Source organism: Vidua chalybeata, chromosome 3, assembly GCF_026979565.1.
Source record: "Vidua chalybeata isolate OUT-0048 chromosome 3, bVidCha1 merged haplotype, whole genome shotgun sequence".
In the NCBI taxonomy this organism is placed as follows: domain Eukaryota; kingdom Metazoa; phylum Chordata; class Aves; order Passeriformes; family Viduidae; genus Vidua; species Vidua chalybeata.
In genome coordinates, this window is record NC_071532.1 from 67,151,920 (window position 1) to 67,177,389 (window position 25,470).

The 25,470-nt window shown below is 40.7% G+C and overlaps 1 protein-coding gene across 1 annotated transcript in view; it reads left to right on the plus strand.

Annotated features, from left to right (window-relative positions):
- LAMA4 (laminin subunit alpha 4) overlaps nucleotides 1-25,470 on the plus strand; it is a 96,057-nt gene that overhangs the window by 25,316 nt on the left and 45,271 nt on the right. The window contains exons 3-10 of the mRNA XM_053938838.1: nucleotides 4,226-4,350; nucleotides 8,689-8,769; nucleotides 13,229-13,443; nucleotides 17,286-17,381; nucleotides 19,244-19,395; nucleotides 19,539-19,649; nucleotides 22,741-22,852; nucleotides 24,753-24,920. Of these exons, the coding sequence (XP_053794813.1) occupies nucleotides 4,226-4,350; nucleotides 8,689-8,769; nucleotides 13,229-13,443; nucleotides 17,286-17,381; nucleotides 19,244-19,395; nucleotides 19,539-19,649; nucleotides 22,741-22,852; nucleotides 24,753-24,920 (1,060 nt within the window). The remainder of the gene's footprint in view (nucleotides 1-4,225; nucleotides 4,351-8,688; nucleotides 8,770-13,228; nucleotides 13,444-17,285; nucleotides 17,382-19,243; nucleotides 19,396-19,538; nucleotides 19,650-22,740; nucleotides 22,853-24,752; nucleotides 24,921-25,470) is intronic.

Genomic DNA, 25,470 nt, shown 5'->3' on the forward strand with positions numbered 1-25,470 from the left:
GTCACATCTGAAAAGAGTGGCATATGGAGGTGCAACAGCTTTTCTAAAGCAATGAACTGTCACACTTGCATAGGATTATGCAAGCAGTACAATTCACAGGGCTTTACCATACTTAAAAATTTGATTGCACAGTCTAGGGAAGCAAGTTTTGTGAGGTGACTGCAATATATTATGGCAATGACTCCAAAAGAATACAGCAAAATGGAATGAAAGGCCAGGTAAAATTTTTGTTAGACTGAGTTATCAGTGTCTTACATGAGGTGTCTACTGTTAATGGAGATTAGATCTTCCTTGATGCATGAAAACACAGAACAAAAGAAGTCTGAAGAAAACATTATAGCAGAAGGTGAAGGTAAATTTCTTGTTGTCTCCCTAGAAATCTCCAAGTGGTTTGTTATCATTTCACTTCCACATATTTGATCGGTCTTTATATAAGGCATCCAAATACTCATAAGGAAATAAATAAATAAATAAATAAATAAATAAATGTGACCATTTTGGAGCAAGAAAGACCAAATGATCCTAACAGTGGACAGGATAAATCCACCGGTATCCTTTCCAGCCTTTTATGGAATTTTTTACAATAGAGCATATTGTCGTGTAAGTGATTTGTGTTTAAGCATTTGGGTTTACAGCTGAGTGGAAAGGTTGGAACAGATTTGGCAGTTCTGCCCAAGAGGATAATATGTTCCACATGGTTGCCAAGGCTGGTCTGGAGAACTGCCAGTGGATCTACAACCATCCATCAAGCATGAGCAAAAAGCAGTAGGGAGCTAGCAAAACTCCCCAGCTCATTAGGTACCTCTGCCTTCACAAAGAGCCTTGCTGCTTATAGCTCACTGCTTCTTTCTGTAAAGATGGGCTGCAGATATGTATCCAGCCTTGTTGACATATGTTTGAAAATCTAACCAGAACGCAGTATTAGAATGCAGAGATTGTCAAAAACATTAGTGTTAGTCAACATATTTTCTCAGGTATTTCCCTCCCTCTTAGCTATGTTTAAACTTAATATTTGTTGTCCTACCCAGCTGACCGTTGAAAATGTGCAACAGTGACCCCCAATGTGTGAGCATTTTGTTTCCACTCCTGCACAGCCAGTGTAAGAGGCATGAAGGAATTCAGGCCAGGACTGCAAGGAGAGGCTGCTGCTGCTGCTCTCCCACCTACTCAGCCACATTTGTCACAGTTAGCTACACCAAGTGATGGGCTGAGAAAGTAGTGGGCCAGGTGCATTTGGCAAGGCATCAGCTCCCACTTCACTAATACAGGACAAGGTCTATAAATTAAAACTGTGACATTTAGGGGGTATTTTTACCCAAACTACATGAGGAAATTAGTTTTGTAGCTTTTTTTTTTCTTTTTCTTTTTTTACTTAGACAGGTGTCATTACTTTAGTGAAAATTGCACAATACTTTATGTTTACTTTATGTGTCTCAGCTCCTTCTTCCATATGAAATTCTGAAAACTAATACTGCATCTCATCCACAATGGCTGGAGAGAGAACACTTGAAACCCTAAACCTCATAGATGGAAAAGATAAAACATGTACAACTCTTGGCTTTCAAGTCATTATGATGCACTCTGGTTTTTATTACTATTATTTTGGGATAGCAACAAATTCGGTGTGCTGGGATGGGCAATGCTATGCAGTTCTGTAACCTCAGATGTGACAGCATATATGAGGAGAAGTCTAAATCTACCTCCAAATACAGACTGCACAGTCACATAAGCAGCCTGCATCTCTTTACCTATATAAATTATTTATCCTTCTGCAATCTTCTGCATTAACAGTTGTTAAAAAACTATCTCTCAGAAGGACAAGTAATAAGGGAGAAAAAAGATAAATAAACAGACAATTCCTAATACATTGCAACAATAACTGTTTTCATCTCCAAAGTAGTAAGACTGTCAAAGTTGCAGGACCCTTTTAGATTTCCCAGACAACATTTAAGACCCTGTTATTTTGGGGGATTTTATTTGTGGTTTTGGAGAGGTGGGGGGGTTGTTATTGTACTAACTTATGAGAGGCAGGGCTGAGTATTAACTTTTGATTGCCCCTGGAGTGTCTCCACGCCATCAAGCATTAGGTGTCTAACAGGTGCTCTGCACCTCTCTGTGGCAGGTCCTGTCTTTCTTCAACTTTAGAGGATACACAGAAAACCAGTTTGCTACCTATTGTCTATGGAGAAGGTCCAGACTACTTAAATTGCACTTTTTTATCCCTCAGATTAAGTAATTTCCCTAAAACAGCATAAATGGCAGATTTAATGAAGCTGCTGCCTTTGAAGACTATCAGAAGGAATCATTTTCTTGCAAATTCAGGTTCCTAAATTAAGTTGGGGCAGATTCATGCCTCTGTTTTTCAGTTATATTAATTTACACAAACATGCTTGTCTTGTGCTGGGGAACCTCTCCTAGTACTATTGCCTGAAGAGAATCAACAAACTTTTCATTATTATTTCTGCAGAAATGTATGTACTGAGAAAAACTACAACACATGAAATGTTCTGTGTTCTCAGAACAGTAGTTCCAGCTTTACTTCCAATCAAATGGGTCTAGGAGCTCAGTGTTGACAATCATTTCAAAGTAACACTGCACACCCCCCACACCCACTCATAGCACCATTTCATGATCTTTTCATGTGTGCACTAATAGTTACAGTAAGAGCCAGGTAAAAATGCTCATGGTGATTGTTGGCACTCAGTGAGAGTGCCAGAGAGGAGTGGTAGGACCACCTAAGACATTTTCTTGCACAGGCAAATACAACCCAGCCACTCTGTCATCAGACAAGCTGCTGATGTACTGAAGGATGAGTGATTACATGCTGTAGACTCATATAGAAGCCTTTAGAAGCCAGGCTGCTACTGATCATCCACTCAAAATGATCCACAGAGAAACAAAACACTTTTCTCAAACTACCATGCCAGTGTCACTCAATGCTGATAATCATCCATGAGCTGCAGGGAGGGTGTTCTCCCTGCCTTTAGATAGGTTTCTTGGGCTCAATGCACTTAGCATTTTAGTTGTAGATGCAAAATAATGGAATATAAAATATAAGGACACCTTTTCTATTACTGTAAAAATATGGCTCTAAATACAGAAGTTCTGTCTTGCTAAATAAGATAAAGTCATTTTTGCATAATCACTAACCAGAGAAAAACTACAAAAGTGCACTCAGATAATGGGGTATCTGGGCTAAGAGAGCCCTTTTTTCATTTCCCTTCAGCTTAGACAGAAAAGTGCAGATTTGAGGAGCAACAATTGCTGTCCTCCTCTGTTGATTGCAGTCATATTTGAGCTTTGGAAACCAGTACCAGATTTACTCTGTTGATACCCATGTGTTGTGAGCTGAGGACAAACAAGGTGAAGTGAATTGATCAACCACAGTGAAGGCTACAACCAAACACACCCAAGGCCTCTGCCAGTGCTTCAGACACAGGGCAGCTCAAGCACTTCAAGTGCTCAGTACCCACGCTCTCCTGTCTCTCTGGTGGTACATTAACATCATTATTTCATTGGATAATGACAAATGCAAAATATTTTTAAAACTGTATTAGCCTTCCATTAGCCTTCTGGCTCTCACCACATGCCCTGTGATAAGTGCTCTTCTTTCCTCCTCCTCCCCTTCCTCCTATTCAAACTTTCTCCTAGTATTCTCTCATTTTAGAGGCTCTTAATTAAAGTAACCTTCTGGTTTTCCATATACTAAATATTTTATTTGTTACAGAAAATATTACTAAGTAAAACCACCTTTAGTTCTAAAACCACTACTGGCTAATTTATTTAAAGATCCGCGGAATAAAAATCTACTTTTTTCCTTTTTCTCGTCACATTCTACTTGCTGTAGAGTTCTCTAGCCAAATGACAGCCTTGTACAAAGAATAATTTCTGGGCAATGGGTTCACTATCACTATAAAATATGCAGGAAGCAAGACAAGCAAAGTCTTCTAGGATCTGAGTCTCTAATGAGCACCTTCCAGCTTCATATGTCTGTTTTGTCCTGTACAGCACCTTGTCAACCCTTGCTGCTGGTCATTGTATTCATTTATAATATTTTTATTTGCAGCTGTGTCAGCTTGTTTGCCTAAATCTGTCAATACCTTGCAAGGTAAAGGTGTGGCATCAGCCACTCTCCTCCTTGGCCAGTTCTTCAGCTAAGTGATCTCTTTCTGAATTAGGCAGCACCTCCATTTAACTTTCACCATTCTGTCTCCTTCCACTGCAGGACTGCCAGAGGAACACAACAGGACAGCACTGCGAGCAGTGTCCGGATGGCTTCATTGGTGACGTTGTCAGGGGAGTGCCCACCTTCTGCCAGCCCTGCCCCTGCCCCCTGCCAGAACTTGCCAAGTACGTAAAGAGTCTTTGCTTCTCTTTGATGTGGCTTGCATTTGGCCCTTTCCAAGGTGGGGCCAGCATCCTTTCCTCAACGCAGGAGACAAAGGCTGCTGCCCTTGGCAAACACAGGGGTAAATAAGAAGACTACCAGCTGCTCATGTTTACAACCACAGGAAGCAGCATTTCATTCAGAAGATGTAAAATATCTTTAAATACTCATACCAATTCTTACCAAGATGTGGGAGGATGGATTGTGAGAGAAAAGAGAGTGCTGAAGGCAATCTCATCCCTTAGGAGTTGCAGCTGTACTAATTACCAAAGAATAGGAACAGCCTTGCCTTTAATAGGTCATAGCTATGTCCAGTTGTGATAGAGACAGGAAGAAGTCAGCCACCTGTAAGAAGGAAGAGAAAAGGAGCCAGTGTTGAGAGGAGCTACCCATGAGAATTCACAGAAAGAAGGTATGAAAGTCTTACAGTAAGATAATAAACTAATGGTGACAGTTTTCATCCACCATCAATTGGTGCCAGGCACCAATGCCAATTGATTGTGGCCTGTATGGGGATGAGTTGTGACACCAAGAGGGAGAAGAATGAGCAATTTCAAGTTCACCCTTTTATGGAGAAGAGATTGTTCAGTTGTCTGGTTGCTTTTTAAAATCCCGTAATGAAGAATTCTCAGGTGGCACCAGATTTATGTGGTTGAGACAGAAAAAAAGACAGATGGAAAGTTCAATCCATGTCACCTGAAGGGTGAAACCAAACACAAAAAAGCATGACTTTGCAGTCCCCTGAGTCTACAGCAGCTGGATCTGGTTAGCAAAGTAACAGTTCAAAGGAAAGTGCTGGAGCATCCTGTGACAGTTCCACTGCCCCTTCAGCTGATGCCCAGCTACTTTTGGGTAAGAAACTCTGAAGCCTGACAGAAAAACAAGACCAAGTCAAAGAACTCCAGATGTTGTGTGCTTTGTGTCTTCAGAGGAAAAAAAAAAAAAAAAAAAAAAAACACAAACCACAAACCACAATGAGCCATTAAAAACAATGACATGTCAGTAATGCAGCTGAAAGAAATTATCAGCTTCCTCTTGCTCAGATTCATGCTCTGGGAGAGAGGTATCTATGCGAATCCCACCACAGGGAGATGCTAGTAAATAGTTGCCAGCAGGCTGATGCTGGTTTTCAGGGAGCTAGCTATTCCTCTTAAGTTGTTTCCCATCCTGCTTTCAGCAGGACGTCACAGCAAAGGGAATTTCATCCTCACTGTATTTGTTTGCTGTTGCTATAGAATTACTCACGCAACCTTAAGGTGGGATGAGCTCTGTTTTGCTCAGCTTCTCAGGGCTCAAACTGGAAAAGGAACAAAATTACTCTGGCCAAATTCCCACAGATCCCTTCTTGGCTTTTGTAAGAGCTTCAGACATGTGAGAAGGGCCATGGAGTGAAGAAGAGATATTCTTGAAAAACTTCAGCTTTGCCTGGATTACAGAGAAAATCCTCCAGAGACAGTGGAAGAACCTGGCTTTGCTCACGTGTAGGAAGGCTTAGGAGTGAGCAAGCTTGCAGATGAAGCAAACTATTCCTTCCAGTTTCAGTAGCAGCTGTAATGCCTGAAAAATTAGAAATACAACAGTCAGGAGCAGTGTTTTTTTCCTTGGCAAAGTGGTTTTTGTCACCTGTTGGGCACAGAGCAGCCACTTTGGTGTACGAAGCTGTTCTCTGAGCCACAGCCTGAAGAACTACCACATGAGCCTCAGGCTCTACCAAGCAAGGTCAGTCAGGCAAGGTCTGGTCTGTGCTCCCTACAGCTCGACTTGGCACAGCGTGACTGGGTCTGCATTCACCCAGACCCTGCCCTATCCCGCAGCCCAAAGGCTCTGCAGAGGTGCTCCCTGAGAGCAGGGAGTTGGATGGCCCACCAGGCCACTGAGCAGGGCTCAGTGCAGTGGGGCCATCAGGGACTTGGGCTACAGCCCTTCTCTGCCAGTGCTGTGGGAGATGGAAGCAGAGGCCAAGGAACATTCCCAGATTCAACATGCTCCTTAGCTAGGGACATTGTCTCTCCTGTTCCAGACCACTAGGGAAAAGGAAACCCCAAACCCAAAACTCAGCAGCATGGCGTTAGGAAGGGAGAACAAATGTTGCAAGAAACCTGAATGCAGATTCCTCAATATTAGCAGCAATACATGGCTTGGATTTGATGAGCCTCAAGTGTCCCTTCATCTCAGAATATTCGATGTTCTATGACATTGTCTCCCCTTTGAAACTATGTCAGTAAAAATCCACTCTGCTTCCTTGGTTTTCCCTCAGAAAAGTCCTGAAGGTAGTAATTAAAGGAACGTCCCATCCCAAGTTGTCTCATACCCCTATTTAACTAATGTACAGAAATTGCCTGTTCAGCTTCTTGTATGAGACAGACCTGACCACAGAAATAGTCTTCAGCTGGGGCTGGAACAGGCAAAAAAATATTGAGCAACATTAAGCTTTACTAAAGCTTAACTAAATTCAAAGAAAAAATGTTCTTTATTAGTTGGGTTTTTTTCAATTTTCCTTCATTAATCCTATTACATATAAAGAGAAAGGCAAAATAATAACTCTACCAGAAGCAGAGAAGCATTAAATGGCTTTAAAAATATCCAAAGGATGTTGTTTTGTACCCTGTTTTACTTTGGAAATAGAATACTGAATCTGTAAATTGACAGACTCACCAGATAGATATTTTTTCCAGGAATTCAGCAGTGCCTCTAGATTTTCTGACCAGGCTGTCTTCATATCTTCTATCCTAGGAACTTTTGCAGTAACTTTTGGACATTACACATGAAGTGTAACGTCATTTCTTTGGAACAAAAAAAGGAGGATGGAGGTTGTTTCACAGTCCAGCAGATGTTGCTTCTTTTCAAACCTAAGGGAATTATAAAGCCTTTTTTTCCCCTAAAAGTTCAAAAAAAGTATAAAACTTGAGGAAGATTTCAGTCCTACTTCATAACTTAGATCCACAATGTGGTTTTTGCAACTACGTGAAGGAATTAGACTTTGTTAAAGAAGAGGAAGCCTGCCAAACTATTGTGACTTTCTCAACATGTTCTTGTAAAAGCCACACAGCAGTTAATTTGTAAATTCTGTGAGAAGAATCTCATTTTATGTTCTCTTTGGTTATATCAAATATTTTGAGACAGCAGAGTTCCAGACAGATTTTTTTGCCTCTGGTTGTCCAGTTGAGAAACCCTGGCAGGAACTGAAATTATATGGGAATTCTCATCAGCTTTCAATGCTGTTTGTTCCTGGAACAAGCAGTGCATGGATCATGCACTTTCCCATTGCTCTGAGTCTTTTGTCCTGTGTGAAATGGATGCAACCCAGCCACAGCTGCCCAGCACCACATGACTGGGGAGCTGTGTTTTAGCAACCATGGGCCTGCAGCTGGAAACTGCTGCCACTCACTACTCTGGTTCCATTCTAGTGCTGGCAGAAATTTATTCACACCTCTTGCAAACTAACTAGAAACATCTTAGGACTGTATCTCTTTTTTTCCTGTAAATGTATTTAAGCCATGTCCATCACTGTGTTTGAAATGCATATAAAATTTGCACTTTCCACATCTGGCTACTGCTGTTTCTTGGTCTCATATTTATTTAAATATTTGTTAAATCCTGAAAACAGAAGAAAACAAAGGAATCCATGATTTATAATCATGGCAGTAAAAATTTCAGCCCAAGCCATTACTGCAGTCAGCATCACTACTTGGCATGTTGGTCTCAAAAGAGGCCGCAGACTCTTTCCAGCTTACTTGGAAAGATGGTAGAGAAGCCCTGGTTACTGTAAACTCAGTGACTCTGAATGAGGACAGCATTACTGAGGTCAGTCTTCATCACTAGGAACTTCCAGATTGGAATTTGAGAAAAACTGTAGGATTTGCACAGGAAACTGCTGCACCCATTCCAAAATCTCAGTTCTTGAAATGCTCACTCCAGTGTCTTCCACAGACAATATTTTACCCCTTGGGATAATAGAGAGGAAACAATTAGGTTCACATGACATACACATTTATCTTAAGTCCCTTGTCTAAAGTGTGTGTATCAAAACTTGCAGATGTGTCTGATCTGCATTGCAAGACAATGACTTTCATACCTATACATCTGTATTTACATAGCTCCATAGTTCTGTACACTAATTAGTGCTTCCTAAACTAATTTAAAGTCTAAACAAGGGGTATGATATAAATTTTGTAGAGAGCTGAACACCCATTCAGCAATGAACAACCAAGAGCCAGAGTTCACATTGACAAATGTCCATTCTGTAATGAAGAAAGTGTCATTGCCTGGTATTCTAACTATTCATCCTAATAAAATTCCAGCTTTGCAGTCTCCTGTTACAGAAAAAGTGGAAGTGTGCGTTGTGTCTGCAAGGAAAACTATGCAGGACCCAACTGTGAAAGGTAAGAAGCTCATAGGATGACTTGCTGGTCAGCATTATAGAAGTCCAGAATTTTTTCAGGGAATCTTCCCATACTGAGGAGAAATCTTATGCACTTGTTTTCATCTGGTAGAATTGTGTCTGTGAAATGACCTTGTTCATTTCCTACTAAAAAGCACTGTCAGTGTAAGACAGGCATTTACATATGATGCATTTTGATCTAGTTCTTGCACTTTGTGTGCCTTCATGTAGTGATCGTCCTAAAAGGAATGCAATTTAAAAATACAAAATACAAATCTGAAACAGCAGCTGGAGTGAAAAATAGCCACCACATCAATGCCTCTTGCAATTTACCCCTTTAAAATATGTAGCAGGTTTCTACCAAAAGCAAAGGAGAAAATCCACTATCAAGTCAAATTCTTAAAGCAGATGCAGCTTTTTTCAGTTATATTTTAAATGCACATCACAGGCATAATTCAATAAAGTCAAGCAAACAATTATAGGCCAGTGTTGCTTTTCAACTTTCCTTTATCTCCATAAACAATTTCCAGCAAATATTCCCTAAATAAAAAAGGACACAAATAAGTTGAACTATACAGCAGAAATATAACTCCATGTGCTGTAAGAGGCTCTCTTTCTTGTTATGAACACACATGGATGATGTTTCAATGAATGTCAGGGGCCTGATGATAATTCAGAAATTGTCTTTGAGCAGCCAATAAATTAAAGCAGCTCCAACACAAAGACTGAGGGATATAGGATGGCTCAGACAATGGCTTCCTGAACATCTCATTTTGTTTTCCCTTAAAGCCCCTGAAGCATTTAAGTCTTTAGTCAACTGACAATAATGGGCAAGCCTGGAATTCAAATGATACTTAATATAACTGTCAGAGAAGGGAGGAAAGGGATGCTTAAGATGCAAAGACAAATCCAAATGAAAAAGATAAGGTGAACAATGAGTAAAGGCTTTTCTCCTTACAGATGATGCAAAAACATCAGTCGATTACCTCCACATCACTAACATCATGACAGCAACAGTGAAAGCAGATGGCACAAAAATAAAAAACCCACTCTTGTTTACAGGCCCATGGCTGTATTCTTTTGTTCCTTCAAAATGTCAGGTTTATACACAAAGGATAATGCAGACAATTAAAAGGTCATTGAGGTTTCTTAATGGTTATTGAAATGTCAACCCAGACTACAAGCAATACAAATCCTATGAAATGGGCAGCAATAACACAGAAACAGCAGAAAATAACATCAGCTTTGTTTTCTATTGGCCACTCCCCAGCCCAACACAGTGCATCTGTCTCAAGGAAGGCAAAGCTGTGTTGGAAAAGCTACAGAAAGAAATCAGCCTGTCCTGGTCACTACGTTAAGAGCTTGGCTAATTGCTGGGGTAAGGTGCAAGCAGTTACACACAGGACTTGCTTTCTGGTCCTACTCCCATTTGCATCAGAAATGTCAAAAAGTGTTTCAAAGCTGGATGATGCATTGCTTGTCCCTGCCCACGTGTTAAAGAGCAAGTCCCTACTTGGCACACACTGCTGCTGGGCATTGCCAGAAAAAAGGTGGTGTGAATTCACAGGCACCCTAGCTAGGAACTGATTAAACCAGCTTCCCAAACTGAAATTTAGGAATTAATCTTTTTTCTCCTGGACTTCAGCAGTAAGGCATCAGGGTGGTAACTGATGCCATGCAGGTTTCGTTTATGCACAAATGTTAAAAAGAACAACTGAACAAATTACGATTTACCATCCAAAGCAAATAGATGAAAAAGGTTCTTTTGGCATTGCTAGAGAAGAGGAAGTTAATTTCTTACTCACTAATAATTACAGGAAGCAGCTATGGCTGCAGAATGAAACAAAGACAACTTTACAGTTTTATTATGGGAGAGGAAATACACTTTTTTAGCAAAAAGAATGGGTAATTTATTGATACAATCTAGGAAAAGACATTTACTCCAGGCCTCTTAACTTTTTCAGGCCATAAAGTACAGGGATGGAGCAGAACATTTCCAGTCAGTGGCCTCTGCTCTTCTCACATCCTACCCACAATTCAAAAGAGGTTAAATGTCTCAGTACTATGAGATGTACTGAGCGGCAAACAGAAGAGTGAAAGTAACAGATTTATTTTCAGGTCTGAAAGTTTATTTTTGCTTTAAACAGCTGGTCCAGATGAGAAGTTATGGCTAATAAAAGTGAGTCATAGAAGAGTTTGGGTTGGGAGGGACCTTAAAGGTCCTCTGGTTCCAATCCCCTGCCATGGGCAGGGGCACCTTCCACTAGATCAGGTTGCTCAGAGCCCCACCCAACCTGGCCTTGAACACTGCCAGGGATGGGGCAGTCACAGCTTCTCTGAACGACTTGTTCTCGGGTGCCTCGGGTGGTCATAAAAAGCAGCACATGTAAAACATATCTGTGGGGATGTGAGGAAATGTCCTCTACATTCCTTGCAAGTGAACTGAACAGTTTTTTTTCAGAAAAGGGGGGAAATGGCCTTGTCCTGATGAGAGGGCAGACATGGCAAAAGGCTGGTCTGACCCCAGCCCTACTCAGTGGCCTCTGTGAACCTGATGGCCACATTAGACAGATCATTTGGGAAATACCTAACTATGGAAAAACAAAAAACTGAAATCACAGAAAATCATGGCAAGACTTCTGGCATGACCAACTAGTAGCTTTACCCATCACTGCCTGCTCTAACTCCCATGGGAATGGGGAACGATTCAACCAAATCATAATCATAAATGACACTCTGCACTCAGTCTTGCATTCACAGTTCTTCAGGGGGTGCACAGAACTCTCGGCCACACTTTAATTCTTTACATCTGGGTCACCCAAATGATAAAATCTGCACCAAAGATTCTGGCAGTGTTGCAAAGAGACAGAAAGAGCCTTTGTCATTGACAAAAGCAGTATTTGAGGCAGCCAAATGGTTTATATTAAGATGCTCAAAATTTTATGTGTTTCTACTGTGAGGATTCAGGACTGGAACATGAACAAAGCAGTGTTGAGGAACAGATCAAAACTTGAAGCGTTTATCAGATCTTCCACATTTTCTTGGTTCAGACATGGCAGAACCTGAATTTGACAGTGTTCAGATTTTTAGAAGACAAAAGATCTTGGTTTAGGTACCCAGCCAGAATCTAAGAAAATTAATCTGAACTGCCTGAAGTGCTCACCCTCCCTGCTTACCAACATCAGACAGAAAAAACAGCATCTTAAATAGGACTTTGGATGGGAGACAAGGACAACATGGTGATAAAACAGAATGAACTTCAATAAATACTCCTTACCTAAATCATTGCAGCAGCTATTCAATCCTCCAATTCCTTCAGCCAGTGATTGTTACACTAGCTAGTTATTCCCCTCCTGGCAGGAATTCTTCATTTCCTGTTTTGAGGTATGAGTCCCTGATCTCTGAGCTCCAGGCACCTGCATCATGGGCATTAGGACTCCATGCCCACCCCAGTACTAGTTCTCCTTGTGTCAGTGGTTGTTTTGCAAAAGCTCCCCTTGCTTGTAGGATTAAGCACATTCCCTGATATCAGCAGAAACTGAGACTATTTCCTTTCCAAATAACCAATTCTATTACTACCTCTTTGCTTAGGGCCACTGATCATCCAGGAGTGTTACATCGCTAGTGTGTCTATACTGTGAAAAATTACCATAATATCAACATGTTTCTCTTTTTAAGATGTAGAAATTTCTCAACTGAAATGCTTTCCCAAATGTAACAAGATATGATAAGATATTTGGACCTATTTCAGGCCTTCACTGGGGTGCCTGGTACCCACCTCCCTCTCTTCCTCTGCAGACCAAGAGTGGAATCCTCCCTGGTGACTGCTCTCAGCCTTTTACCCTCATCTAACAGGATAACATCAAACAGATCTGAAAAACAGAGTCTGGTTCAAGGCCTATTCTGTTTTGCAAAAACCAGAAGCCACCCCAACACCTCACCATAGAAGTATTTCTATAAACCTTTCCTGGTCAGTAGTTTTTATATACATTTATAAAAGAAAAAAGGTCTGAACTTCCTCTGAGTTTCAGCATCCTGAAATGCAGCCTCTTACTCCAGTTTCCTATATAACACAATATAGTTGGTGAGATACAGAGCTGAAAGAGACCAAAACAAACACTGTAGAGCTGCCTTGCTGCCAAAGCAATTCCATCACAGATTTTAAAACAATAGGGAGAAAATCATTTCACTGCTAAAGATACGCACAAAAAATAAATTAATGCAGACTGGTATGCTTGAGATACGACGGGTGTTCCAGGAGGGTAAATATATAACAGTACAGATTGAGATTAGAGCACAAAATAGCTTCTGTAGGAGTAAAGCTCCTAATTAGCTCTCTGTCCATTAGAAGCTGCAGACAGTGATCAATTCCTGGTAACATAAGTAAGGTCAGAGGAAAAAAAGTTGTCGCAGATAAGAATGTCATTGTTCGTCATTGCCAGTGTTGCTCTTCCTTTCAGGTGCGCCCCTGGTTACTATGGGAACCCTTTGCTAATTGGAAGCACTTGTAAAAAATGTGACTGCAATGGCAACTCAGACCCAAATCTGATTTTTGAAGACTGTGATGAAGTCACCGGCCAGTGCCGCAACTGCCTGCACCACACCAGCGGGTTCAAGTGCGAACGATGTGCTCCAGGCTACTATGGGGACGCCAGATTGGCTAAAAACTGCACAGGTATTGTCTGTAGTCTGGTACAGCAGAGCTGAGCAGCACAGCATGGTCTGTGGATCATGTCCCAGAAATCAGAGATGCCTGAACCAGTTGTCAGATGCCTGCAGCTCTGGGAGGCAGGTGATGGGATAATTTGGATGCCTGTTCAGTTGAATCATCCCTAGGTGCTAGAGAAATATCTCTTTCCATCTCCCATGAGCAAGTCTCAGACCCCAGACTCCAACATCTCTAATGCCTGATCAGGTTTAATGGAGGCACTGTGGTGTTCTCCTGAACCTTGTTTTAAATAAAGTTCTCTAAGAGTTCTTTGGGCAAAGTCCTCACCTTTGTTCTTGTCCACACCATGACCGCTCAGGCTGATGGTGCTTAAAGACTTGAAAGTATTTTTTATGGGAACAGGATCATCCTTCCTGTCCTGACCCAATACCCACTCACTTTCTGCTATTTTCCACATTGGTGATATATTCTGCATTTCCTATGAGTCTGTGTAATCTTGCTGGTTACTGTATTTTCACACAAGAGGTGACTGTACTTTCAGGGTCTGGTAAAGTGCTATCCAGAGCACCTCAGCAAAACATACCTGCACAGAGGGGTCGCAAAGTTTTGTCTCCTCTAATATTGTCCTAATTTACATGGAATTTAATCCAAACAGGGCTTTGACCTCATACCTTTTATCCTTGCTTTGGGTCTGGAAGAGAAGTTTACATCCTCTTTCAAAGGACTTAGGAACAGCCACTGCTAAAGGCAAAATGCAGGTGCTCAGAGCAAGGACCTTGAGGCCCCCTCTCAAACTCTTTGGCAGGGGCCAGAACACAAAGGAGGGAGACAAAGTATTCCTACCTCAGCCTGGCTCAAAGGTAAGACAGTTGAAGCACACACTCAACTGGGACCTCAGAAGTGCTCCAGTGCCTCCAGGTACAGAGCTACAGGCCTCAGGGACTTGATCCTTCTTGCAACTCACTGTGTACTTGGACTTTGTTTTTTACTTCCTTATTATGAAGTGTTTTGGGACACACAGGATGGAGGCTGTGAGGATGCTGTGCAATCACATGCACTTTGTGCTGCTACCTTCACTTGTAGGGGACCACATATGATGCCATGATGCCACTACTGGTCCTTTCTGGTTTTATATTCCAGTGACAGCTGTAATTTGAGTGTCCATCTCCAGGATGTAACTCACATTGCAAAGTCACATGGTTGAATTCCATTTATGCTGAACAGGAAGATATGGTGCTCATGCACAGTGTTCCTAAAAGACACCAGCTGTGGGAAACAGCATGCCCAAAACTGACCTCCTGTCTGGATTTAGGTAGCCAAGATGTTAATGAAATACAGCATATCTGTGATTTTCAGGTGGCAAAAATAAATCTTGTTTATAAACTTCATTGCCTGATTCACTTCACCTGAGATGATTTAACTGCAGTTGTCCAGGAAGGAATAATAGGATCCAGTCTGTGGGTCCTGAATTCCATGAGGCAGGAGGAACACACCCAACTCTGCAAACCACAGCAATCGTGCCCTGCCCATGGGCAAAAACTTCAAGCACCTAAGAGTAACTTTGCCAGAAGTCTGAGAGTTACAGGTCATTCCAAGTGTCTGAGCAAGTTACACAATAAGTGATTTTGGAAGGCATCTCTGAAAGTACAGTTTTGAAACTCAAATCAATCTTTCATGACCTCAGCAGAGTTTTTTGCTTGCACCCTTAAGGAGGTACACAGGAGTTCTCTGTACAAGCTGTTCACACAGTCTTCAAATCAGTGTAGTAATTCTCTTTGTTAGCAGATTTCCTTGGAGTGTTTCATCTTTGCTAAAAATAAAAAGTGCTTGGATGTTTGAATACATTGTGAGAGGTATAGCTTTTCTCTTTTCTGAAGTGAATTTAATTTTGAAGTGCACTCTAGCAAATCCTGATTTTGCAGTATTATGTTTCAGAGAATTATACACTTCTCGTTTCATCTTCATTTCTGCTGAGCACCACAATGTGCTGTACTTGACAGTACTGTGCAGATTGCAGTACATTAATACATCCATGATATATATTCAAACTATTTGTGTATTTCACAGGGAAAGCTTATCCTTTGTTTGGCTTTGTGGGACAATTAGGAACTATTGCTTAGAACTGATTCTGAAATAAGTCAAATATCTTCTTTAAACTAAAAATAGAGAAACAAAATTATTGTAAGAATCAAGACAATCTGCATACATGGTTTCCATGGAGCATCTCAAAGGATATATAAAACAAAAAATTACAAGACTACTAAATTAACAAACAGCTCTATCAATCTAAAATAATCTTTTTTTCCTTTTGAGCAGAAGACAAAATCTGAGTAGCTGTGAACAGTATTTTAAGCTGCTTTTAAATTTTTTTAGCCACATATTCTTTAGCTATAGTTCAAAGGTCTCCATAAATGGCCCTCAGAAATAAAGGTAAGTTTAGAAGCTTTCTCCACCAGCAAACTATGTTATCATTGAAAATATTAATTCCCTACTAAAAATGTGGTACCTCTTAAACCAGTAGTTGAAAAATGGTCCAGACTGCTTTTGGAATTAATTTGCTGTAAGATTTTATGCAGCAGACTCACAGGTATTCATCTAAATAAGACACAATTTTATTTTCTTGAGCACCAATCTCATCAAAATTTTAAATTTTTAAGTTTAATATTGCTACCTGATGATAGCCTAGTCCCCGTGATATAGGTAAAGAGAAATCTCTACTTTCAGCTGATACTTTTCTTTCACTTCTTAAAAAAAAAGAAATAACGAATTAAAAGTAATCATAGATCCGAAAGCTGGGAGGCACAGATTGTGATAAGGTCAAAATGCTGAATCCATCAGAGAATTCATAACCAATTTCTGTTCTTACATTAGCATGAAAACTGATTAGTTTTACTAACACTGGTCCACTTACACAAAATTATTCTGACATTAGTGCAGGATGTTGTCTTTGAAGTTGTTTTATGCATTTTCAGTTGACAAATCCTTGAGTGTGCAATGGGAAATGTAAATACAGAGCAATTCATAGATAAAAATTAATGGGCTGCAATAAAAAGGCAGTAAGATATTTTGTTATATGAGGTACTGCTGAAACGATGAATCACAAGACCAAAATAAATTCCAGATAGATTGCTGCTCTTCTTATGTTCTGCTTGAGTTTTTATTATTGCATTGAAGGGTTCTGAGAATATTTTAATCTTTAAAATAATATATTTTAAAAGGCCAATTAAACCTTGAAAGAGGTTTAGAGATGTTGGATTAAAAATTGGACTTTTTAAAAAGCCACTCGTGCTGGCAATAAAAATGTTGCTTTCTCAAGTTTGAAAAAATATAAAACGTCATTTATTCTTCATTGTAAGTGGTAGGAGAAATTTACTTTTTGATATGTTCAAGCTGACAGTGTAACTGGAGTCAAAGCCTTTTTAGTGAAAGCCTGACAGAGTGCTGATAAATTCCACAGGGCTGTGGAAAGATTTGTAACTAATAATTAACTTTAGTTGCCCCACTTTTCTTAATACATCTCCTAAATGTCACCCTCTCTAGACATTGATGTACAATGGCCCTTCTGGGCAACTCTGGCTTCACTGACTCTAATTGCAACCAAGCTTTGAACAAGTAATTTCAGCAGAGGTGTTCTCACTTTGTTTTCCACTTTGTATTTCATTTGTTCAAATTTCACCAGTGCAAGAAGCACCTTTTCCAAATACTGAAAAGAAAATCAGTCCAATAAGTTCTTGATATTGACTTGAATATCCACACACAATCCTAAGCATAATAATTTCACGAGTCTTGGGAGGGGGAGTTGTACATTTTGAAGATTCTTCTTTCAAAAGTCCTTTCTTTTTCCCCAGCATGTAACTGTGGAGGCAGAATGTGTGACAGCCAGACTGGAGAATGCCTCGCAGACAGTCCTGAAGTTTCTACTGACACAGACTGCCCGACCATCAGTAAGAACATTATCATGAAAACACCAATAATTACTATTGTTCTTATATTTAGAAGCTTACAAATACTATCTTAAGAGCTTGGTACTCCAGTGGACTCAGGATTTTGACAGTAGTCCCACAGGGCACTTAAGTGCGTGAATATACACAATGTCCTGCTGATTGAGTACTTCAGAATGTTCTCACACACTTGTCTGAGTACAGGCATATTTCCAACTCTGTGATGCAGACTGCACATTCAAGTCCAAACTGCCAAGCAGTAGGGAAGTATCACCAAAGCCACTTCCATAGACCTTGAGACACGCTGCCTGAAAAATAATATTCTGGCCCTTAAAACTGTCCTCACAACTTTACCTGTGATATCTTGCATATAATTTATGTTTTTCTAGTTTTGGTTTAACTCCATCAACAACACAGCCACTCACTCACCCTAGCAGGAACAGAGAGAGAATCAGAAGGGTAAAACCCAGAAAACTTGTGCACACACAAGCCACACACACTTCTGCAAACAAAGCAAAGCAATTAATTCATTCACTGCTTCCCATGGGTAGGCAGGCATTCAGCTATCTCCAGGAGAGCAGAACACCACCACCCATAATATTTACTTGGGAAGACAAATGCCATCACTTCAAATATCCCCTCTTTCCTCCTTCTTCACCCCACTGTATTTACTGAGCATGATGTCACATGCTCAGTCTGGAATATCCCTTTGGTCAGCTGGGGTCACCTGTCCTGGCTGTGTCTCCTCCCAGTTTCCAGCACATCCCTAGCCTTATCACCTGCATGGCAGTACAAAAAGCAGAATGGATCTTGGCTCTGTGTAAGCCTGCTCAGCAACAACAAAAACACCTCTACATTATCAACCCTGTGTTCAGCACAAATCAAAAGCATGGCCCCATACTAGCCACTGAAATTACCTGTGCAGAAAATTACCCCAAGTCAAAGTCAGTACAATATCTAATATAGATTGCTGCTGTTGACAACTTGGCATATATCCATCATCAGTTCCTTTCCCACTATCTCCCATACTCTAATGATAGGAAGCCTGGGGAATTTCCAGGAGTACTATGTTGTGGCTATTGGTAACTTCATGTATTTTTAAATCTTAGTTTATTTATCCCTGCATATAATGTGGAGCATGTAGCACGCATTGGTTCCTGAACCAACTCCCATGAAGAGGGGTCATGTGCCTGTGGAGCAACCAAAAGGAAAACATTCGGGACCCGCTAAAATATCAAGCCAAAGTGTCTGTAGGAATCTGTGTTTCACATTCACCTAAATCTCTTGCATTTAGTGTTGGCACCAGTGTCACTATAAACAAGGTGGCATTGCAACCCCGCAGCAGGAACAAGGATATAGTTCTGCAAAAGCACTTTCCAAGCACATTATAACTGTGTTTTAGAAGCTGCCCTTGTAACCAAGTAGGTGGCCAAGAGCCCATGTGCTGGACATCTTTATTTTTCATACTACTAAATTTTAAATATCGAATTTGAGGTTCTGACAAAATGCAGTTGGCTTTTTTTTGACCTTCATCCATTGTCCCTCAGGACACAAACATGTAGCGCCTAGGGAATAGCCAGGAAATACCTCTCTCTCGCTCCCAACTGATTACAGAATCCCTGTGTCAGCCTCTTTGAGCAGTCCCATCTGGTGCTGCTCAGCTAGAAATGCCGTAACTGTACTGTGGAAGTAACCTTGGAAGTGGGAGGGTGAAAGTGAAACAAAAATGGGTATCCACCAGCAAGCATCACTGACAAAGAGAGTGAACACCATGGGTCAAGAGCACTACCACACGAATTTAAGATATTTGCTGTTAACTGACACAAACACTAAAGAAAAATTTTGCTGTCTTATTTTCTTATCAGGCTGCGATAAATGTATTTGGGATTTGACAGATGACATCCGATTGTCAGTTCTGACTATCGATGAAAGCAAATCCACTTTACTGAGCATTTCTACTGGTGTTGCAGCTCAAAGGCGTTTGAATGACCTGAACCTCACTGCCATACATCTCCAGGTACAAACATTGATGGCATTTCAGTTTTTTCATGTAGTTTGAATATTTTAGTTTCCATTCCATTCTTGTAAATTTCAATCCCTGCCCTCACTAGAGAAGGAGTTTGTTTTCAAATGCACTGACTTGTTTTTCCCCACACACAGGAGGCAATGTCCAAAAAAAAGAATCATGCTGTGCTTTGGACCATCCAGGTTGATGATGCTGCAGATGAGATGAATGACCTCCTCAGAGAAGCAGAAACACTTGATGAACAGGTTTGTTTACAGCCTTCTGCTAAACCTCTGAGGGTTTGCACTTTGTCATATTCATCTGTTGGTATAAGTGGTGAGTATAGAATAGTCCCAGTTGGAAGGGTGTAGGAATTCCCTTTTTTTGTCCCCTCTGATCACAGCGTGGGAATCCTACATGGACACAAGCAAAAGACGAAAGGCGCTCGTCTCCTCGGGACTAAATCCTGTTTATTGTCAGGAGCCACTTCAGATCCAGGCAACACCTCAGGGGGTAACAGAGGCCAAGGTGTTTGATGGCATCCAAGAGAGAGAGAGAGAGAGAGAGTGTTTCTCCCAGGGGGTTTTGAGCCCAGGGAAAAATGGGTGGGGCAGAGCCGATGGGACACAGGTGAGGAGAAGGGGAGGGGAGAGCAGGTCAGGGAGAGCCCATCACACCTGAGGTTTGGGGTGGGGAGGGGAAAGGTGTGTGGAATAGACCAATGTGACATAGTGCAATAGAAAAACTACTCAGTGCAAATTCCCAATCACCCAGTGCAAAACAACAACTAAATAACTATTTAGTGCATCGCAACAGATGGGACCTAAAATGATCATCTGGTCCAACTGTCTGAGCAATACAGGGCCCACCAAAAGTTAACTTTTGCCTGTTATTAAGAGCATTGTTCAAATGCCTCTTAAATCCTGACAGACATGGGACATTGACCATCTCTCTAGGAAACCTGTTCCAGTGTTTGACCCCTCTTCATAAAAACCCCATTTCTTAACATCTACTCGGACACTTTAGGTTCACCAAATAAGAGTGGGTGTGCCCTGACAGCTGGAAGAACCTCCTATTTCTATTTTGTAACTTTCTACTTTAAATATGAATTAAAAGCATAAATGAATTATCAAGTCAAGTCTTCTCACAGAAAAGGAAGGAGGTAAAAAGTATGTTGAGTGTGGTTGGAGGTTTGTCACCAGTCACAAAAATCTTCCTCTCTCAGGATCTGAGTTCCCACCTACCCCCTGCACAACATGTTTGATCTGGGATAGACACATTGCCTTTCTCATTCACATTTTGATTCTAATTAAGTGAAGTAACCAACACTAAACTAATACAGATTGACTTTGTGAGCATTTGTACTATATCTATTTTACATTTATGCTCTCTTAAAATTAAATTAATCCTGATTATACATTTCAAAATATATTTCAAAATTGCCAGTTTAAAAGATTTTTCATATACCCACTGAGATAGGAGCTTGATCAGCGCTCAAGATATTTTTAATAGATTTATAATCATAAATGTTACATCCACATCCAGCTGCCAGGGTATAAAATTAAAATCAGCTCTCATCTCCCACAACACTTTCATTGCATCCTAGAATAATACTGCTATGATATATGTTAAGAGAAGAGATAGGGTTCAAAATTGCTTATCCTCTATTTTAAAAAGATAATATTAAATATCTTTCTGTTGCTGCAATATACATATATTAGTGAAATACATCACTCTATGTTATTATCAGAGATAGCCACAGCAGCCATAGAACTAGATTGTATTTCATGCCTACTGCAAAGTGCCAGACCTTATATTCACTTTACCAATTCCTTCACAAGACAAATTAAAATTATACCTTAAACTAAAACTCAAATATGGGAGCAGGTAGAGGGCAAAAAAGCAACACAAAGGAAAGTGGAAGAGAAAATTTAGGTTTGTGTGTTTTTAATCAACACTTACTTAGCAGAAAGGGCTCATAAGACTTATACAGACCATGCCTGTGTTCAAGAGAGCTTTGATTAAATCAACTCACACTCACAGCTCTGTACCTGTGAATATCTGCCCGAGCTCACACGCCTCAGTGTCCCTCTCTGTAGCTGGTGGGCAGACTGATTAAGGCATTAGGTTTTCTATGAATATTTAGTGAGTTTGGATAATAACATTTCATTTGCAGTACTATCTGGGGATTTCTTTCCTCAGTCCTTAGTTTTACTGTCCCTGAGCAAATAAATTCAGCACTTCCTCTGGTCTTTTCTCCCTGGTTACTTCTAATGCTAGTTCCACATCAATACTTGTGGTTGCTTGTAAGGCAGGGAAATACTGACCCCAGACTCTGACAGTGGAAGACCACAATAGTAATTCTGAATATATTGAGCTCTATGCTATTTCAGGGTACATTTATGGAAAATGGGTGCTAGGGCCTTGAGTGGGTTTTGCAGAGACACGCAGCATTTTCTGTTCAGAGCATTTTCTGTTCAGAGCATTTTATGTGCAGGTCCCCACGTCTCAGGGGTTACTGCAGATTCTGATCTAAACCACAGAGGCAGAGTGAATGGACCAACTGTAGGCAAATCTTCTCACTAAATATAACTCCTGTAACTACCTGTAACTCCCAAAGTCTGCGTGGGATGAGTTTTGAGTAAAACAGCAGGTAGCTTGATCCTCAATATTTGGAAGATGAGAACCAGAAGTATTTCTACTAACCCTTTCACTTGTTTTATCAGTCTTGTAACTCTTACAATTTATTTTATCATTATGCCCATCCCTTTTAGTGGTGCTGCCCACCCTGGCTCTGCCTTCAAATGCCACTGGGCCCTCCACAAACCCTAAGTAAGAGAACACAGTGCAGAGTGCAGCCCCCAGCACAATGTAGTACAGGACCATGTCTGTGCTCTTCAGAGTATTTTCAATCCTTGGGCTTTTTCTTTTCTTTAACAAGCTGCAGAGCTGGGATCTCACTTGAGGGAGACACAAATCTAAAAAGAGTTGGGAGCTTGACACCTTTTTCTTCATTCTATTTGCTTACTCAGGAAATGCCATACCCAGCAACAAAATGAGCCAGGCCCACTGAATACCTAGGAGACTCAGCAGATAGAGTTTTACATCTGTACCTAATTTATGAAAATTTAATTGCAGCAAATGATGGATAAATATGGAACCAATTTTAGTCTCTCACTCTGCAATTCTGAAACCACTGACAAGACAGATCTTCACTTTGAACACCTTTAAATACTACTTTATATGATAAAAAGGACTTCCATGTGCTCACCAGGAGAAAGCAAAATGTGTGTTTATACTGCTCATCCTCACATCTGAAAAGAAATCTATTGTTTACCTCTCATGGTTTATTCATAGGGAAATGAAGCATCCAGCAAAGGCCGACTGGTACAGAAGGAAACCACGGAGATCAACAACCGTGCTTCTCAGCTTGTGCAGCAGCTCAATGATATAAGAGATAACATTGAAGGTAAATAGATTCATTTTTGGTTCATCTCAGTGTCAAGAATGCATTAATGAAACCTTCATGTATTAATGGATCATCAAGAATTTTTACCGCCCTATATATCAAAGGAAAATCTTCTGGTATATAGGACAATATGCAATTTATGGCAACAGTGAACACCCTCTCAAGCACAACTGCACTCAGAAAAGATTTCCTAGTCAGAGATAATCATCTTCATCTGGCATATCTATGACATACCATTATCATCCTGAAATATAAAAATGAGATTAAACCAATTGCAGCCTCTTCAATACCTGCAGAAAGGAATGAAACCCCAAATCAATGTACTCAAAAACACCCCTGTCCCCTGTACAGCTGTGACATGAAAGCCTCCATCCTGCTGCAGAACAGATTTCCCCCAGTCTTCAGCAAAGCCAACAGTATGCCAAACTGTCTATGGCACCAGAATAGAAATGCTGACTGGTAGCTGAGGTAAAACAGCCCTTTTCCAGTTGAAAATATTTGATTAATAGACCTGATCAGTTCTATCTTGGCAGTTATTGCAAGCCATCTGGCAACTTGTATAAGGAAGAGAGGTTATATATCAACTGTTATCCTTGCTTATCCTTACCTCTGTGGGTGGTACTTTATTACTTTCTCTCAGGAAACATGGTTAATATTTCAATCACAAATAAGAGCCAGACTAAGACCATAGAGTATGTTTTATTTGTACTGTCTTTTTACACCTCTGATGCTAAAAAAACATTGACTGTCTGGCCATCTATCACATTTCATTTCTACAATTTTTGAGTAAAAGTGTCAGCATGAGCCTCACTATGTGTCACTAACAACCATGGTTGATGTCTGTGGATCATCCTTTTGTATCATTAATTGGTTTGGAGCAGGACAGGAACCACATAAGGTAGATATGCATCTAATTTGGCACACAAATAGCACAATCACATTAAGCTGTTCTAGAAGAAACAGTGTCCATGGCTGTGAATAGAATGAAAACAGTTAGAAACAAGTAAGTGAAAATTATTTCCACCATGCTTAAAACTGTTCTTCTACAGAGGCATCACCTGTGTGCACACACATGTGCCAGCATAAGAAAAAAGAAATCCATGGAGCCCTGGTCATCATCAGTTTCTGCTCAGTATGAGCCTTTAAAGCTTCACTAATGAGCTCAGGGCCCAGCAAGAGCAGGCATACAGACACTCTGCCAAAGAATCAGTGGTGCCACAATTACACACCTATTTTTTACCAAAATCTTCCATAAGAATAATGCTGGTTTTGCCAACTTTGGTATTCAAGGCCAGGGAGTAAGAAGTGAGCAAACTTTGTAATGATTACACTGGGAATGGGTAAACTTAGTTTCAGCTGCAGGGATACAAAAATGTTTTTTGAACTGAGACCAAAAGCTTGAAATAGTATCTATCTCCAAACCAGCTAGGCAGCATCAGGCCAGAAGCCATATGTTACCTCCTTAGGGTGCCTCAAACTTCTGCAGATGGAAAATGAGGTTACTTCAGTTTCCTTAGCATTGTTATTATTTTATGAACAGCAGCACTTAAAAACCATGATCCTAGATGAAAATCCCATCCAGCTACATGCCACAGAATCCAAAATAAAATTATTATCCCAGCTTATAAGAAATGTCAAGCCAAATAATGCACACAACCCATGTCTGTTTAATCCCATCCTCTTCTGATGAGACCTCCACATGCAACAGAAAGTGTGAATTATTTAAAGGTTTAATATTAAGGTTGGATTAAACATAATAATTATCTACTATGGAGTTGAAGATAATTAAAACTTTGTTTTGCCATCAGTATCATCACAATTCACAAAAGTAGAAGTAGTCCACAGTATTTATTTCTGTGTAGTCATACTGAATCAACCATCTGTTCCCTTTTCCCCCTAGAAATCAGCAGCAAGTCAAAATACTATGCCATTCAACAAGAGCTGAGCCCTGAAGAAATTGCCCAGAAGCGGAGCATGGCTGAGGAGATGCTGAAGGAGATCAAACGTCGAAAGCCTTTCATTAATCAGAGGCAACTTGCAGATGAGGAGGAAAATGCAGCAGAGGAGTGTGAGTTTTAAATCACTTTTCCTTTCAGCCACATGCTGATGTTCAGCTGGCAGGTGTTGGGCAGCTCTAGGTGTACTGCTGGGCCCCTGGGGAGGACCAGCAGGCACTTGGCAAGCACCAGCTGGTGTGCTGGAGATGCTGCTGCTCCCAAAATCCTGCCCCAGTCCCTGCTGGTGCTCGGTGCTCCTCACAGCAGAATGGGGAGGAAAAGGTCTGTGTGTCTGTGTGTGCCTGGGCACTGCAGCACCTCAACAACAGCTGCTTAGGAAGGTTCATGGCAGGGCTGGCATTGCTCATGTGAACATCTTCCCCCCTGCCTATGGGGACAGCGAACACCAGCAGAGAGAGAAAAGCTGCTGGCATGGGAAAAAGTGGCAGCCTAATTCTCACAGCTTAATGAACATGAGTCAGAACATGAGGCATAAAGACTGTCTTCTCCAGAACAGGCTGCCTAGGTTTAATAATGAAAAACAAATGAAAAGTAGGCAAAGACAGATCTAGTTTCTTTTAATAAAATATATTTCAGAGGGGGGAGTAATAGGATTAAAAT